The following is a 17,609-nucleotide window of genomic DNA, read 5'->3' on the forward strand; positions in this document are numbered from 1 at the left end:
CATCCAATTCATAAGTTAATACCAGCGGGTTATGATCCGACAATAGCTTCGGAAGCTTAGTTATTCCTACCCTGTTTATTTCTGAGGATGACACAAAAAAATAATCCAATTTCGTATATCTCTGAAAGGGATTTGAAAAATATGTGTAGCCTGGGTTTTGGGGTTCTTTAACCCCCCCATACATCTTCCAACCCATGCGAGCTGATAATAGCCTTAACAGCCCTGAAAACTCTTGGCTTCCGTCCTGAATATATTACGTTGTTACCCCAATCCGTTGAAATATTTAGATCCCCACAAAATATTATAGGGGTTAACCAACCAGCCAACTCTACTTCGAGGAGATCACAAATCTCAGGATCATCATTATTTGACCCATAGACTACACACATCGTAAAGCCCTTTTCCATCTCCACTAAAACCCATCTCCCATTGCTGTCCACTTTAGTCCGCCTAACCCCTCCCAAAGATGTTCTGGCTAAAACTGCGACCCCCCTGTTTATCGAGGATTGTGTTGTACATGCTGCCAGCTCAAAGCCACTCAGAGACATGAGACTCCTTCTAGCCCAAGGGACGTGAGTTTCTTGGAGACAGAGGACATCAAATCTATTATACTTCACAAAATGTGCCCATTTTTGGCGTTTCCTCCAGTCGTTCATCCCACCTATATTAATTGAGCAGACTCTAATGCTCATCATTGTGGAGGTCTACTTGAACACCTAGATATACCTGCGTCTTTGACAAATTATCCATTACTATATCCATAAGCTGACTAGAGAGACATCCAGAATAATCTAAACTGCATCTTTTTCCCTCGTTTTCTAGAATTACCGCCTCTCCCCCTCCACCCCTTCCCACCCTCAGACCAACCCCCGACTCGATCCCCACCCCCCTACACCACCCCCCCACAACCCACTCTGTGAAGCACTCAGACCTAGTCTGTGCATGTGATGGACTAGCAGAGATCGCAGTGAGGACAGACCATTTACGCAAAAAAAGGAGAACCCAAGACCACTGTAGAGACCCTTGGACCATTCAAACTAATACGATATGCACAGCACAATTCCCCTGTCGAACAATCTACAAATCCATTTCATTTTAAACAATAACTGGAGTAGAACTACCCCCCTCAACATAGCAGTCTAAGGACTATTTGCCCAGAGAGTCCAGATACTCCTTTGCTTTAATTTCTGAGGCTAAGAATAAAGTCCTGCCTTCGTTAATTATTTTTAACTGGGCTGGATTTATCAGGAAGGCTTGGATCTTCTTATTCTGAAAGGGTTTAATCATCTCCCTCAGTCGCCACCTTCGCTCTACGGTCGTATGGCAATAGTCCGGACGCACGCAGAAAGAGACCCCCTCACCTACTTCTCCTAGCATCCGGTCTCGCTTTTTCTGCGATGGACTGTCTCAGGATAAAATTGCCTAGAAATATCAACACAGCTCTAGGCTTATCACCCTCCTTCACGTTCCTGCGAAGTTTGAAGTGGGTACGGTGGACTTGTTGAAGCTCGGTAGACCAATTCCAGTTAGAAAGCTCTGGAAATGATTGCTCGAAAAGTTTGATGATATATGCCCTTATATCAGAACCCTCGACCCCCTCCAGGATTCCTAATACCCTCAAGTTGTTCCGGCGGAGCCTATTCTCCATCTCCTCCATTTTCCACTGAAGATCGACCACCTGAGAGGAGTGAGCATTAACCTTGCTGGTCGCTTCCGCCACCTCTGTCTCCGTTGTTACAATTCTCTTCTCCAGATTCTGTGTCCCCTATATTGACACAGACCTTAGAGAGTTTCCTAACCACGCCCTGCATCTTCCTCATTGCAGCCTGAGCTTTACAATTATCCTGGCGGGTCTCTTCTCTATGTGCGATTATCTCTTGATGTATTGTCTCCAAGAGTGACAGCTGGGCAGCGTCCATACTGGGGCTTCCCTGTAAAGCCAAGGCAGGAGAATGATCCCAGCTTAGTTCACGATGGGGGTGGCTCTGAAGCTGACTCCTCACGGCTACAGGAGGTCTTAGCGCTGTTGCCAGCAGATCTATTTCTGAGTTGCTCTCAGAATCTAAATAGGAACTACGTTCATCATCCTCGGACCAACCGGCCCCTTCGGACACTGAAAAGAAGCATTCGCTGGGATCTTTTTCCTTATCACTCAGAGGGCCCCCCAAGGCCAGGTCAATCTCTGTACTCAGGAAATCCGTGTTAGCTGTTGCCCCCAACTGTGACTGTAACTGTACCCTTGCATTGGTCATGTCACCATCCTGCACGGAAATACCAACGTCATCTGTCGTTATTTCCTGGGCCAGTAGTACGTTTTCACCCTTGAGCGTCTCCTCAATCGCCTCACCCCCCCGGTCGGAGATTGGGCCGCGGGGTCGCCAGCCACGATTGTGTCTTTAGCCGAGTTTAGTGCAGGGGGCAGTGTCTGGTTGGAGTGTTCCTCAGCGCTAGGGGGGGAAATAAAGTCTTTACATACATACAAATATGAAATGCTCTTACACAAGCATGCTGTACACTTGTCGATGCAGGTCTCACTTAAAATGCGGAAAAGTGCGAGTTTCATAAAAACAAATAGGTCCTTTTGTCATATTTTTCCAAAGGGGATTGACTAGGGATCCAGCCTTGATGTCCACTTCTCCCCCACAAGGTGTAACTGTGCTGCGATCCTTCCATGTTATGGCCATTTACTGTTCAAGGAATATATGTAACTTTACCACTGTAAGTACCCCACTGAGAGACATAACAAAACAAAATGTTCCATTTAAATGGTCACGTAAATGTAAACAAAGCTTCAAGAAAATCAATCATGCAGTTCAGAATGCCACTGAAAAGCATACTTTGATTCAAAATTGCAGACGGAGGTTGTTGTTGATGCAAGCCCAGTGGGGTTGGGTGGCATCCTTGCCCAGCACACTAGACATCCTAATCCCCAAGACACATTGGGGTATATTTACAAGGAAAGTGACAGAGCGAGGCGTTAACCTTCTTGACTTAACGCAGCGCTCTTCCACTTTGGAAACGCAGGGCTAAACTGTATTTACAACCATAGGTGCAACCCTGTCTTTACCCCCGCGCTGGTGCTAATTACAGCTGCCTAGCACCAAAGCAGGCACCCTTGCACTAGGTGCAGGCACCCTTGCGCCCCAGTGCAAGGGTGCCTGTGTTAAGGGATTGATTGTTTAAGTGTTCCTGCATATAAACAATCTATAATGGTGATTCGTTACTTCTTTGTGTGCTGCTTGGTGCAGCACACATAGAAGTTGCAACACCTAATTTTTAAAATGATTGTTTATGTGCAGGAAGGGACACCTCCTTGCACATAAAAAATCATTCATGGCGATGTGCTGTTTCTATGTGTGCAGCACAATGCATCACATATAGAAACAGCAAAAACGAGGAGAAATAACGCATTTCTCCTCGTTTCTCCATGTTAAGATTAGGCTTTACCTGAGTACCAGTTTCGTTACACACGGACATATTCATTTGTGTTAGGCACAGGGAGATAACGTTTTTTGCACAAAATCAGAGGATGTTGAGAGTCATTGCCAAGACTCGAACTCGGTTCCTCAGATTTGAGGTCGACAGTGCTTAATTTGTAAAATATTAAGTGCCAGGGCTCTGACCAGAAGGCCACTGCAGCTTGCACCACCCTTCACCCTTGTCATCACTGCCAAAACAACTAGTAACCACCTCTCTACCGTGTAAATGCAACAGTTGAGATTATTCCAGGTCCCCAATGCTAAAGGAATGGCTGGGGAGTCAGGTATTAGCACTATTTTAATGTATATTGTAATCCTAAACAACCGTTGTTCTGCTCATCTCTGAATAAGATGAGCAGCGCCACCATGTGGTAGACTGTTCTAAACATGGTGTTGACAATTAGCTGCCAGTGCCGAGCACCGGAAACCAATTAAGTGCTGCTGCTTAGCACCGGAAAGCACCGGCTCAAATTAAGCACTGCGACCGCTATAGCCATTAGGCAACATCCTCTCTCCAACCATCTCCCCTACGAGGATCTACCTGTAGGACTGCAGAAAGAACTAGGGGAGTTCTGAAATAAAGGTGGGTTTCCTGCACTTAAGCTGCAAACCTGCTGGCGGTAGCGTCCAGGGTCTCTTATGAATGTTCCCCAAGCCTAGTGTGGGAACCAGGTGGCAGTAATGTGATGTGGGTTCAGGCGGTGGGAACTTCAGTCTTAAATCCAGCCCTGTCTGACACTGAAAAAGTGATGTTCCTGTGGCGATAGGGGCTTCTAAATATGCCCCATTGTGGCTTATGCTATTCCAAGTTTGTCATCAATGGGGCATGCCTATTCACAACCTGAAATAGAAAGTCTCACTGTGGTGTGGGTTTGTGATCATTTTCATGTGTTCCTATATGGAAAGCATTTCATAGTTGTCATGACCATCAAGCACTGCTCACCATTTTCGGGAACGCTAAAGCCAAGATGGATGCCCCTTCGCATTGAGAGGAGGGGGTTGCGATTGTGGGAGTATGATTATACAAATGTGCATCGTCCAGGATAAAGATCAAAACCCTGCCGGCTACTTCTGAAGTGTATCAATACAGTGCCAGGGCACGAGTTCTAAAGCAGCTGATGTTAATGTCATCCTACAATCAAGCACCCTTGCTGCCATATCTGTGGCACAAATCATTGCTGCCACAAGCATTGACAGAGATTTGCAAACACTCGAAGACATTATTACACATCATTTGTGGCGAAAACATACTCAACCTCTTCATGACTTCACGATGACCTTCAATACCAGAAATTCAAATGTGCAAGGAATAAGTTACCCCGAAAGGCTCAATAATTGTCATACCAGAGACTCTGGGAAAACAAGTTATTGAACAGGCTCATGCGGGACATCATGAAGTTGTTGGTGCTAAAGAAGCTCTACGAGACCAAGTCTGGTTCCCTCATCTTGATTAAAGAGTTAAAAAAGAGTTAAGGCATGCCATTTGTGCCACAGCTTATTATCCAAAACAACCCTGCATCCGATAAGCATATTTGATCTTCCAAAGCATTCATAGGAGAAGATTGAAATTGATTCCTTTGGACCCCTTGATAATGGACATCATCTACTAGCAATTGTTGATAAATATTACTGTTTTCCCCTTGATCTGTCATCAACTACTCATGACAGAGTCATTGAGACATTAGAAAGTATTTTTGTAACATGGGATGTTCTTTTGAATTTGAAATCTGACAATGGCCTGCCGTTCAATAGTCGAGAATTCAAAGATTTTTCTCACTCATATAAACATCAAGCATCAGAAACACACATCTCTCTGGCCACAGGTGAATGTTATTGTTGAGAGGTTTATGAGCACTGTTAGACCTGGTACCATTGGCGTGAGTCTCCCTTCCTTTTTTTTTATTGCCTCCTCAGTTTTTGATATGTTTTGCTGGTTTAGATGCTTTGGGCACTGTGCCACTGCTTTTCAGTGCCAGAGTGCAAGTGCTCCGTAAGTTAAATTGATGTTTTGATTAGTGACTCCATGATTGGGTTATTTGATTTACCTGTCAGACCCTAGTACAGTGCACCATGTGTGCCCAGGGCTTGTAAATCAAATGCTGCTGGTGGGCTTGCAGCACTGGTTGTGCCACCCACTGAAGCAGCTTGTAAAGTGTGTCTCAGGCATGCCATTGCAGAGCCTCTGTGCAGTCTGGTACTGCCATGCTGACTGGCCAAGTGCACCCACTTGTCAGTCCCTAAACCGTCCCTTTTCTTCATATCAGACAGCCCTATGGTAGGCCCAAGGGCTGGGTGCATTGTAGGTAAACGGTAGGACATGCCCTGGTGTGTGTGGCATGTCCTAATACTGAATTACAGCCATTTTCGTTTTTCACTATTGCAAGGCTACCTGTTCCCCATAGGCCAGAATGGGCAGTTTGATTATTAAATCTTATAATCCTAACTGACTCAGGGAAAATGGTAGAAATTCGAGTTTAGTATGCCTGAACTCAGAATGATAAAATACATTGTTTAGTGAAGTTGGTTTTAACATTCTGTGTTTGAAAATACCTCTTAGGTATAATCTTGCTTAACTGTCCAAGCCTGCCTCTGCTAGAATGTGCAATGTGTGTCTGGTTCTGTGAGTGACAGGGGCTGGGAATTCCAAGGGAGAGGGAGAGTCAGCACAGGGCTGAATAGGAAGATCTGCATGTAGATGGGTGGGAGGAGTTGCACCTGGGACCTGAATAGGGCTGTGCCCTCCCTCCACAATGCTGGCTCCACCTCCTGTGGTGTGTCTGATGTCTCTGCCCTGCACTCTGAAAGGAAAGAAGGAGTCATGTAAACAAATTCTCCCGGACTGACCAGAACGGGTTTGGACTAGGCAAAGGACTCTCTGCCTTCAGAGAACAAAGAGAAAAGTAGTATAAATACGGGGTCCTGGACCCCAAGACTTCAGATCACTTATGGAACAACAACAAGAAACCTCTGCCAAGGAGAAGGACCAAAGGACGCTGTAGGAGTGGACTGCCCCCTGCCAGTGTGCTGTGTTGCTGAGTTGGCCTACAGTGGTGTCTTCAGTGCCAAGGAGAGGAGAATGAACTTTTGTGTGTAATTCATCATCTTGCAGAATATTTCTCCAAGGGCTTGAACTTGTGCTTGCCTCCTGCTGAAGTCTCAGGGACCACAGACTTCACCACCAGCTCCCCCCTGAATTTGCTTGCTGGGAATTCTATCTGCAGAAGCCTGCGTGTCGCTGGGAGCTGGAAGCGTGACGCTACAAGAAGAAGCATGTCGCCGCCGCAGCTGTAGTCATCGCATCGCCGGAGAAGCGTGCTGCCGCCGCATCTCCCAGATGTGTGCCTTCATCGCAGCTGTCTGCTGTCGCATCACCAGAGAGGCGCGTCTCAACCGTGAGGGTCACCGTCACATCACCGGAGAAGCGCGTCGCAGGGCCTGTCGCAGTGCCAAAGTACAGACTCGCCGCAAGGCTGTCAGGGCGTGCCCGCATCGTCTCAACATCTTCGCATCAAGGTCGCCATCTTATCGCATCGCACCGGATTGTCGCATCGCATCGAGGCGCCATCTTGTTGCATCGCAACCGGGCTGCAGCACGAGAATCTACGCATCACCTCCTCTCCGGTAACGATCAAGACGAATCCCCTACTGTGCGCAAGCATTGAGGCGCGACGCATCGTCTCCTTCGAAGCAAGGAACCGACGCATCTCCAACGCTGCGAGCCTTTTGTTTATTTTGCGTTACGCATCCAGGTACTTTTGTGAGAACTGTGTCACATTTACCATCAACTTGAACTAAGTTACTTCTACCATCTTTAAGTCAATTTTGAGTACAGTATTGTGGATTTTTGTCGTTTGTGGTCTTGTGTTAAGTCTATATAAAGAATACTTATTTTTATAAAACCTGTGTGGTGTCCATCTGTGGTGTTTTCACTGTATTACTGTATGTGTTCACAAATGCTTAACACACTGCCTCTGAGATAAGCCTGTCTGCTCATGCCAAGCTACCAAGGGGGTGAGCAGGGGTTATCCAGTAGTGTAATCCCCTTTCCCTTACTTAGAAGCAAGGGTCCCTATCTGGTCAAAGGTACCTACCTCTGCCAACTAGAGACCCCCAGTTCTAACAAGCACCCTCAAGAAGGACATTCAGTGCGATGTGCTGGAAAAGCTTGAACTCAAATCAGCTCTTCAGTATACGCTTAGTGCCTAGAGGTCAATTTGGGTCATGGGAACCAAAATATGACAATGGACCACTGTGAGACCTATTGACATTGAAAAACTCTGCACAACTGATTCATCTTACAAACAAAAGAGAATACCTATGGGGACAGACGCCTCTGTGCTCGGAGTACTGTGTTCAAACCAGGAGACCAAGTTATCATCATGCAGAAATGGAAATGCAAGTCTAATGCTCCTTTTAATGCTGACCTGATAAGAGTTGTGACTAGTAAAGGACACATGGTGACTGCTCACTGTTCTGAAAAGTCCTTTACACTAGATTCTTTGCATTTGAAGCACCTGCCTCGCCATACACCATCTCCAGATGTCAGGAGTGAGACTTGTCCACCTGGGAATCCAGTGAGCCCAATGACTGTACCAAAGTCTCCGTCGCCAGTGCCAGTCATGGACACTTCTCTGGTATCGCCGCAGACCAGATCTGAGCAATTGATCTGAACACCAAAATGACTTATTGAAGAGTTGTAATGTATATATGTATTATATGTACTTTTTATTTAACAAAGGGGAAGCTGTAGTATCTTGTGAGTTAGTGATGACGGGATCCTTTTTGTTCCTAGCGAACTCCTGAGAACACTAAAGGTTGGTGCTTAAATGTGGGTGATAGAATTCATGATGTAGAAAGTTCAGTTCACAGTTACACGCTGAGGAATAAAGACGTGCAATACCAGGCTCCATGTGTGGTGTGATCACTTGCATGTGCCCCGGCTGGGGAGGACGCTACATTGACCTGTTCATCTATGTTATGTACTGTTGCACCATCTTGCCGTTGAGGATTTACCTGTAGGAGTGCAGACAGAACTGGGGTATTCTGAAATAAAGGTGTGTTCCCTACACTTAATCTGTCAAATAAACCTGCTGGTGGCAGAGTCCAGGGTCTTTGATAAATGTCCCCCAATCCTAGTGCGGGGACAAGGTGGCGGTAATGTGATGTGGGATCAGGCGGGGGGAAGTTCAGACTTAAATCCAGCCCTGTCTGACACTACTGGGATTTGGACTCAGTCAGTGAAACATTGTAAAGGTCGAAGGAATTAAATGGCAATTCTACCTTATGTAACAGTATTTGTGTCTGTAAAAGACACCACCACAAATCTCAACAAGGCAACATCAGCTTTTTATCCATGCCTGAACCTCTTGGCATGTGACCAACACTGTTCCACTTCGTGGCCTATTTGGACCCCTGAAACGTTTATGCCTCTCAGCTGGAGGGCCGGTGATTTCCAGACACTTCCTGTTCACAGTTGCAGCAACAGAGGCAGGCAGTCTATTACCATAAGCAGATATGCCGAATTAATGAAACTTACACATCTATTCACGCCCAAAACCATACATGCTTTTTCTAAGAATGAACCACCCACAAATACTAAGAACTGAATGCTGTGGTTAAACGTTCTAAATACTAAATATTGGATGCAAGCCCGGCCCCCTGTGCACCTCACACTATATACTTCCACCCCATGGGCCCTCACCACACTCTAAGCGCCCGAGGACCAGAGCCCAGACGCACTTAGCTCCACCTGCTGTTCCGTAAGATGAGGGTCATTCTAGCTGTCACCTGTATCCTGTCTGCGCTGCTGTCTGAAGGTGAGGCGTCTTCTCTATAATCTGCATCCTCTCTGCTCTACAGGCTGAAGATGAGTGTCTTTCCGTCTCTATACCCTGCATCCTCTATGTTCTACAGGCTGCTGTATACTAGGCCAGGGGCGTAACACAGGCCCCGCAGCCCCGGCGGTCCGTGGGCCTCCGAGCTGCACCGAGCTGCAGGGGGTCCCCTCAGCACCGTACTCAGGCTTGAGAGCTCCATCTTAAATACTGAGTGGGGGCCCCTTCATGTAACTTGAAGGGGTGCCCACTCAACTTTCGTTACGCCAGTGTACTAGACGCTGAGGCCACTTTGAGGCAGCAGTGGGTAATATCATAATTTTTTTTGCTACAACGTAACATAACATTTCTGTTGCTGATGTGCTATGGCGTCTGTAGTGCTGATCGGGAGTTTTTCGAAGCAGGTCTATGCAGAAGCGCAACTAGAGCCAAATTTCGTGGGGGGCTAAGCAAAAATTTCGGGGGGGGCTGAATCTTTAACAGTGCATAATTTGTAAAATATTAAGTGCAGGTGCTCAAATTTTTGGGGGCGACCACACCTACTTGCCCAGCTCCGCCCGCTTCCTCCAGAGGCTCCACCCACTTCCTTTATTGGTTCCACCCACATCATCAAGCCTCAACACATCATAGCCACCTCCTCACATCTTGAGTTCCACAAGAAGCTGAAGACCTGGCTCTTCACATAAGCACTTCGAGGACCTCCCACCTACATACCTGCCCAAGTGCCTGGATACCCTCTCGAGTGATTAGTGTGCTATACAAATCAATACTACAACATAACACAATGTAATGTATGGGAAGCCTAAACAGCAATTTAAAAGTGATCTCAAATAAGATAATCTGTGCAAATCTCAAAATACAGCTTTAGGAAAGGTCATTAGAGGACTTGAGGCAGTTTTGCAAACTAAAGAGAATGTGCTTGTACTGTGCTGTTTTAAAAGAAAGGAAGGGATGAAGGAAGGAAGGAATACATTAAAGAAGGCAGCATCAAATGCAGGGTGGAAGGGGGTACTGGAGTGAGGAAATAAATAAGTAATGGATGAAAGAAGGAAGAAATAAGAAAATATTTTGTGAAAACAAGAAATTAAGGGATAGAAGGAGAAAGGAAATCAATGATGTGATACATGAATAGAAAGAAGAAAGGAACAGAGGAAAAAACGCAGAAGGAGGGATTGGGGATAAGAAAGGAAAAAATTAAAGAAGGGATGAAGGAAGGAGCGGGAAAAAAATAAAGTATGGAATGAATGGAGGAAGAAGGATTAAATGCACCAAGGGAGGAAGGATGGTTAATGAATGAGGGTGTAAGGAAGAATGAATGGAATGAGGGTGTAAAGAAGGGTGTAAGGAAGCACAATTCCAGCCTACCTTGCCCAGTTCAGCAAAACCTGCCCTCGGCAGTTCCCCAACGGAAATGAAAACGTTCTTCGTGGAGGGCAGTCACGATCTGCAGACGTGACATCACTAACGTGATGAACGTCATGATGTCGATCTTTCAACATGCCTGGACCGGGGTGGGCCTTCGTAAGAGGACTACCAGGCAGCAACAGAGGAAGAGCAGGAATGAATTTGTAATAATTGCTGGGCCATCTGCTGGAGGAGAAAGGTCGCATAGACCCGACCCTGTGAAAGAAGTGCCGGTGCTGAGCACCAAAAAGCACCGGCACAAATTAAGCACTGCATGCCGGTTTATTAAAGTGTCCCAAAGCAAAATGTGCAATAGTATGCTGCGGAAACCATTGTCCGTCTCCTAAATTAAATCCACTGATGGTAGAATGCCACCCCTTTCCCACTACATTGGATGTAATTGGCTTATTTTGAAATGGGAAGGGTTAACTGTTTTGAAAAAAGATTTATCATTTAGGAGCTAAATTGAAAGAGTCATATGACATTTTTGTTCTTCCACCACTGTTGCCTCTTGAGGACTAAAGAGTCATACATGTTGTGCAAATGATCTGTGCACACTTGTTAAAATATAGACTGTTTAGGATACACTACAGGAAGACCTGTGCAAACAAGCCTGAAGGGGACTAATTGTAAAAGGAAGCTGTCATTTAAAAATGACATTGTTTCTATTTTCACATGGAGTTAATTTGTGATGTGTTTTTCAATACTCAAGTCAATGTGAGTGGATGAATTTTTGAGATTCTAAGTGAACGTGTTGGCAGCGCCCGCTTTAGCGTATCTGGCGCCTGATGCAACATTCTCTTTTGGGGGCGCGTACACCAAGCTTGAGGAGGTGGGGGCACCGCCATGTTCACATACACTCTGAAAAAAAACGAGTCCTTAAAACTAACAATGGTACGTGCTTTCACAGTGCATGCACAAATGGTGTGCCCCCAAGCTTTCCACTCAGTGATATGGTGTCCCTAATCGCTATTGTGTGTCTTGGACAGCACAGCTATGCATTGATGAGACAGGTCAAGAATGATATTGCCCTGTCACCCCTCAAATTTACATAATTAATTACTGTATATTTAATAAAGCAGAGGTGTACTCTTTTCTTGCTTTTCCTCAGTATTTGCTTTCTTCCTACCTTCACACCTTACTCCTTCCCTTCTCTCCATTCTTCCTTCACTTTCTGCCCTACGTCCATGTTTCTTCTTAATCGCCACCTCCCATCATTAACTGCTTTCCATTTTTCCCCTTCTTATCTTTCCCTTCCACTCTCTTTTCACGCACTCCCCGCAGTCTGGTCTTCTTCCCTATCTCCTCTTTCCTTTTTTCATTCTCATCCTGTTCCACTCCAATCTTGCACTCCCAATCTCTGCTTTCCTCACTTCTCTTTACATTCTTTGTCTACCGTATCTATCTTTGCCTTCAGACCTCTCCACCTTCCTCACTCCCCCTTTTATGTTTTTTCCTTCTTGCACATTTTTTTTATATCCACTCCAGGAATCAGTGTTTGTTCTCAGGGTCATAAATTTAAATCTTGGTGTGGCAACTTAGTCTTTCATCTTCATGAGGTTGATAAAATGTGTGCCGTTGAGCTGGAGCACAACATTTTAAATTCATTGTCAAGGCTTCTTTTGGTGAATATGTGCTTTACAAACATACATGGTATGTTAAGGACACAAATGTATATCAATCTGCCATTATTCTCTCTGTACCTCGTTGACCCAGTACCTTTCATTCTCGTATCCATTCCCCTGACCTCCTTTCTTTCCTTCTTCCCACCTTTTTTCTTTACCTTTTTTCTCTCCCTCAGCACCTCCAGCCAGGCCTCCCTTCCCCTCTTGCTTCTTGCTTCCTTACACCCTCATTCCATTCATCCTTCCTTACACCCTCATTCATTAACCATCCTCCCTCCCTTGGTGCATTTAATCCTTCTTCCTCCATTCATTCCATACTTTATTTTTGTCCCGCTCCTTCCTTCATCCCTTCTTTAATTTTTTCCTTTCTTATCCCCAATCCCTCCTTCTGCGTTTCTTCCTCCGTTACTTTCTTCTTTCTATTCATGTACCACTTCAATGATTTCCTCTCTCCTTCTATCCCTTAATTTCTTCTTTTCACATTATTTTCCTATTTCTTCCTTCTTTCATCCATTACTTATTTATTTCCTCACTCCAGTACCCCCTTCCACCCTGCATTTGATGCTGCCTTCTTTAATGTATTCCTTCCTTCATCCCTTCCATTCTTTTAAAACAGCACAGTACAAGCACATTCTCTTTAGTTTGCAAAACTGCCTCAAGTCCTCTAATGACCTTTCCTAAAGCTGTATTTTGAGATTTGCACACATTATCTTATTTGAGATCACTTTTAAGTTGCTGTTTAGGCTTCCCATATGTTACATTGTGTTATGTTGTAGTATTGATTTGTATAGCACACTAGGCACTCGAGAGGGTATCCAGGCACTTGGGCAGGTATGTAGGTGGAAGTGCTTATGTGAAGAGCCAGGTCTTCAGCTTCTTGTGGAACTCAAGATGTGAGGAGGTGGCTATGATGTGTTGAGGCTTGATGATGTGGGTGGAACCAATAAAGGAAGTGGGTGGAGCCTCTGGAGGAAGTGGGCGGAGCTGGGCAAGTAGGTGTGGCCTCCCCCAAAAATTTGAGCACCTGCACTTAATATTTTACAAATTAAGCACTGCCTCTTCATCTATGTTATGGACTGTTGCACCATCTTGCCGTTGAGGATTTACCTGTAGGAGTGTAGACAGAACTGGGGTATTCTGAAATAAAGGTGTGTTCCCTGCCCTTAAGCTGTAAAATAAACCTGTTGGTGGCAGAGTCCAGGGTCTTTGATAAATGCCCCCCTATCCTAGTGCGGGGACAAGGTGGCAGTAATGTGATGTGGGACAGAGGGGCAAGTAGAGCCAAATTTCGGGGTGGGGGGGTGGGCTATGAAAGAATTTCGGGGGGGCTGAATCTTTAAGCAATCGGCAGAGTGGAGCTGCAGGGGTTCTTAGAAGGGTCAAACAACAGCAAGGCCTCATTAACATGCAAATGGTTTTTTAAAGACCTGTGAAGTGCTCGGGTGCGGCTGTGTGTGCTGTCTCATCCCGGTCTGCCACACACGACGGGGTGGGTGGGGGAGGGAGGGCTGAAGCCCTTTGAGTCCAATGGGTGTTGTGCGCCTGATGTGGGATCAGGCGGTGGGAAGTTCAGCCTTAAATCCAGCCCTGTCTGACACTACTGGGATTTGGACTCAGTCAGTGAAACATTGTAAAGGTCGAAGGAATTAAATGGCAATTCTACCTTATGTAACAGTATTTGTGTCTGTATCAGACACCACCACAAATCTCAACAAGGCAACATCAGCTTTTTATCCATGCCTGAACCTCTTGGCATGTGACCAACACTGTTCCACTTCTTGGCCTTTTTGGACCCCTGAAACGTTTCTGCCTCTCAGCTGGAGGGCCGGTGATTTCCAGACACTTCCTGATCACAGGTGCAGCAACAGAGGCTGACAGCCGGCCACTACAAGCTGCTCTGATGAAGAAACGACCCTGACCAATCTAGTTACACCATACCCAATCACTGTACCCAATCACCATACCCAATCACCATACCCAATCACCATACCCAATCATGCTCTTTCACAATCACTAAATACAAGGAAGTGTAAGCTACGGTTAAACCTGCTAGAAACGAAACACTGTATGCAAGCCCCGCCCCCTGTGCACCTCACACTATATACTTGCACCCCATGGGCCTAGGGTGACCAACTGGCATTGATGCAAATTCAGGACGGTGAGTGTAAAAATTCAGGACAAAGGGTCAAAATTCAGGACACAAATTCAGGACAGGAGGTCAAAATTCGGGACAAAACTTCAGGACAATAGGTAAGTTTTACAGGCACATCAGAGGAGGCCGCGCAATAGTATATAAGTAAGCCCAGCCATATCCAAACATATTCAACCATTTGCAAACCTATCCATCATGTATCCTTCCACCTGTCATTTCACTCATTCATCCCTTCGTCCATCCTTTCACTCATCTATCCATTATTCATCCACCCACCCTTTCACCCTATCCATCTGTACACTCATCCATCCACTCTTCCACCCATCCATTCACTCATCCATCCAGCCATTTACTCTTTCACCCATTCAGCCATCCTTTCACTTACTCATCCATCCACCTAGTCACTCATCCTTCCATTCATCCACCCTTTCAGTCATCCATCCATCCTCCCTTTCTCTCGCCATCAACCCTTTCACTTATCCATCCTTCCTTCCTTCCTTCCACCCACCCATCCATCTACTCATCCACTCATGAATCCATCCATTGACCCTATCACTCATCCATCCTTTCTCTCATCCATTTATCCTTTCACTCCTTCACTCATCTACTCATCCTTTTGTCCATCTACCCTCCCTTTCACTCACTCATCCATCCTTACAGCCACCCTTTCACTCATCCGTCCATCCATTCACCCTTGCACTTATCAATTCATCAATCCATCCATCATTTCACTAATCCATCCACTCATCATCCACCTTTTCACTCATCTATCCTTTTACCCAACCACCCTTTTACCCATCCAGCTACCTTTCCACCCATACATCCAGCTATTTACCTTTTCTCTCATCCATCCTTCCAATCACTCATCAATCCATCCATCCTCTCATTATTCATCTATTCAATCTTTCATTCATCCATTCACCCTTACACTAATTCATCAAGCCATCCACCAATCCCTTCACTTACTCACTCACCCACCTTTTCATATTAATTTTGAGCTGAGCATTTTTGAGAAGAGGCCCATCAAGAACTTCACCCTTGCTGCAGGAGCCATTCCAGGACTGGGACAGAAGCTACCCAGGGCGGAGACAGGATCCACCACAGGGAGGCGGGGGGCAGGAGCCATCACAGGCGGGGGCGGGGGGGACAACAGGAGCCACCACATGGGGGAACAGGAGCCATCACTGGGGGGGCAGAAGCCATCACAGGAGGGGGAACAGGATCCACCAGGGTGGGCACAGGGGTGGGCATGCAGTATTCTAGTATCATCTTGGTCTCTTCCAGGGTAGGGTAGGGCTCCTCACCCCCTCCTGGACAAGACAACGAGAGGACAGGCTCTCTTTCTAAAATGTTAGTTTTGCCATCCCCCACTGTGATGTACAGTACTTAAAGGAGATACTCCAAAATAACTGATTGTCCTCCATACTTTGTTTATCAGTGTGGGTGTGATTGTGCCATTTCTTTATTTTATTACATTATAGACTGCATGTTTGAAGAACCAGGTTTGCCTACAATTTAGTGACAGTAATTAAGCTCTGTGAAGAGAACCAGGTGCTGCCTGGGGCCGGTTCTAGGATGTTTGGGGCCCTGGGCAGGAAGGGAATGTGTGAGGCCCCTCTAAATTGCAGAGACATGACGCATTTAGGGCTGTTTGCATCTGAATAGATGCCCCTGCTCCTGAAGCTGCAGCCCCTCCTCTGTCACCTTCAAGCACCTCTTAACAGCTCATCAAGTGCTGAAGGTGTGAGGGTTGTCTCCCCGCTGTGCCTCTCCAATGCTGCTGGGTTGGTATCTGATATTTGGTACTGCCGGGTTAAAATTACGGACAAATGGCGTCCGTTAAAGAATCCTTCACGGACAACGGACAGACGGCCCAAATTATGGACTGTCCGTGAAATTTACGGACGGTTGGTCACCCTACATGGGCCCTCACCACACTCTAAGCGCCAGAGGACCAGAGCCCAGACGCACTCAGCGCCACCTGCTGTTCCGTAACTTGAGGGTCATTCTAGCTGTCGCCTGTATCCTCTCTTCTATATAGGCTGAAGATGAGTGACTCTCTGTCTCTATACCCTACATCCTCTCTGCTCTACAGGCTGAAGATGAGTGTCTCTCCGTCTCTATACCCTGTATCCTCTCTGCTCTACAGGCTGAAGATGAGTGTCTCTCCGGCTCTATACCCTGTATCCTCTCTGCTCTACAGGCTGAAGATGAGTGTCTCTCCGTCTCTATACCCTGTATCCTCTCTGCTCTACAGGCTGAAGATGAGTGTCTCTCCGTCTCTATACCATGTTTCCTCTATGTTCTACAGGCTGCTGTACTAGGTCAGGGGCGTAACACAGGCCCTGCAGCACCCGCGCTGCGGGGGGGGGCCGTGCTGCAGAAGGTCCCCTCAGCACCGTACTCAGGCCTGAGAGCACCATCTTAAATACTGAGTGGGGGCCCCTTCATGTACCTTGAAGGGGGGGGGCTCAACTTTCGTTACGCCAGTGTACTAGGCGCTGAGGGCACTTTGAGGCAGCCGTGGGTAATCTCATTTTTTTTTTCCTACAACGTAACATAACTTTTCTGTTGCAGATGTGCTGCGGCGTCTGTAGTGCTGCTCGGGGGTTTTTCGAAGCGGGTCTATGCAATGTTCACTGCCCCGGCCCAGCAGTCTCGCCCGTGATTGGTGCCTTAGGGAAATGGTGAGAGTACGAACACTTGACCCACTGAGCACACCCGTTCCTGTGGACTAGGGAGGAGCGCTAGCTCTGCCCAAGGCCTCCTCCCCGCACGAAACGTACAGTGCTCCGGGAGTCACCCCATAGCGCTCAGAACCCCTAAAGGACCAATGCGAGCTGTCTAAGAACCGCAATACATACAACATCCCATCTTCAAAGAACAGAGGGTGGTTCGGAGTTTGTCCTCATTCAATTCCTGGCCTCTCTGCTGAGACTACCTGAAGGGGCTAGTCCAGTGGTATTGCCATGGTTGCTTCTAGCGTGATGGCTGCACTCGCACCCTGAAACAGAGGTGTCGTGTCACGACCCACTCATTTGACAGGGGTGAGTTCGCGAGAGGTGACTAGATCTGCGACCCTGCGTCATTGTGAGGGGCAGTGCTTTAAATGGGA

General features: G+C 46.5%; 1 protein-coding gene across 1 annotated transcript in view; it reads left to right on the forward strand.

Moving 5' to 3' along the window:
• The first annotated feature begins 9,158 nt into the window (after positions 1 to 9,158).
• The window catches only part of LOC146808879 (phospholipase A2 inhibitor and Ly6/PLAUR domain-containing protein-like), a 217,234-nt gene continuing 208,783 nt past the window's right edge, over positions 9,159 to 17,609 (forward strand). The window contains exon 1 of the mRNA XM_085615692.1: positions 9,159 to 9,295. Coding sequence (XP_085471818.1) covers positions 9,244 to 9,295 — 52 coding nt within the window. The 5' untranslated portion in view covers positions 9,159 to 9,243. The remainder of the gene's footprint in view (positions 9,296 to 17,609) is intronic.

Source organism: Triturus cristatus, chromosome 7 (genome assembly GCF_964204655.1).
Source record: "Triturus cristatus chromosome 7, aTriCri1.1, whole genome shotgun sequence".
Taxonomy (NCBI): Eukaryota; Metazoa; Chordata; class Amphibia; order Caudata; family Salamandridae; genus Triturus; species Triturus cristatus.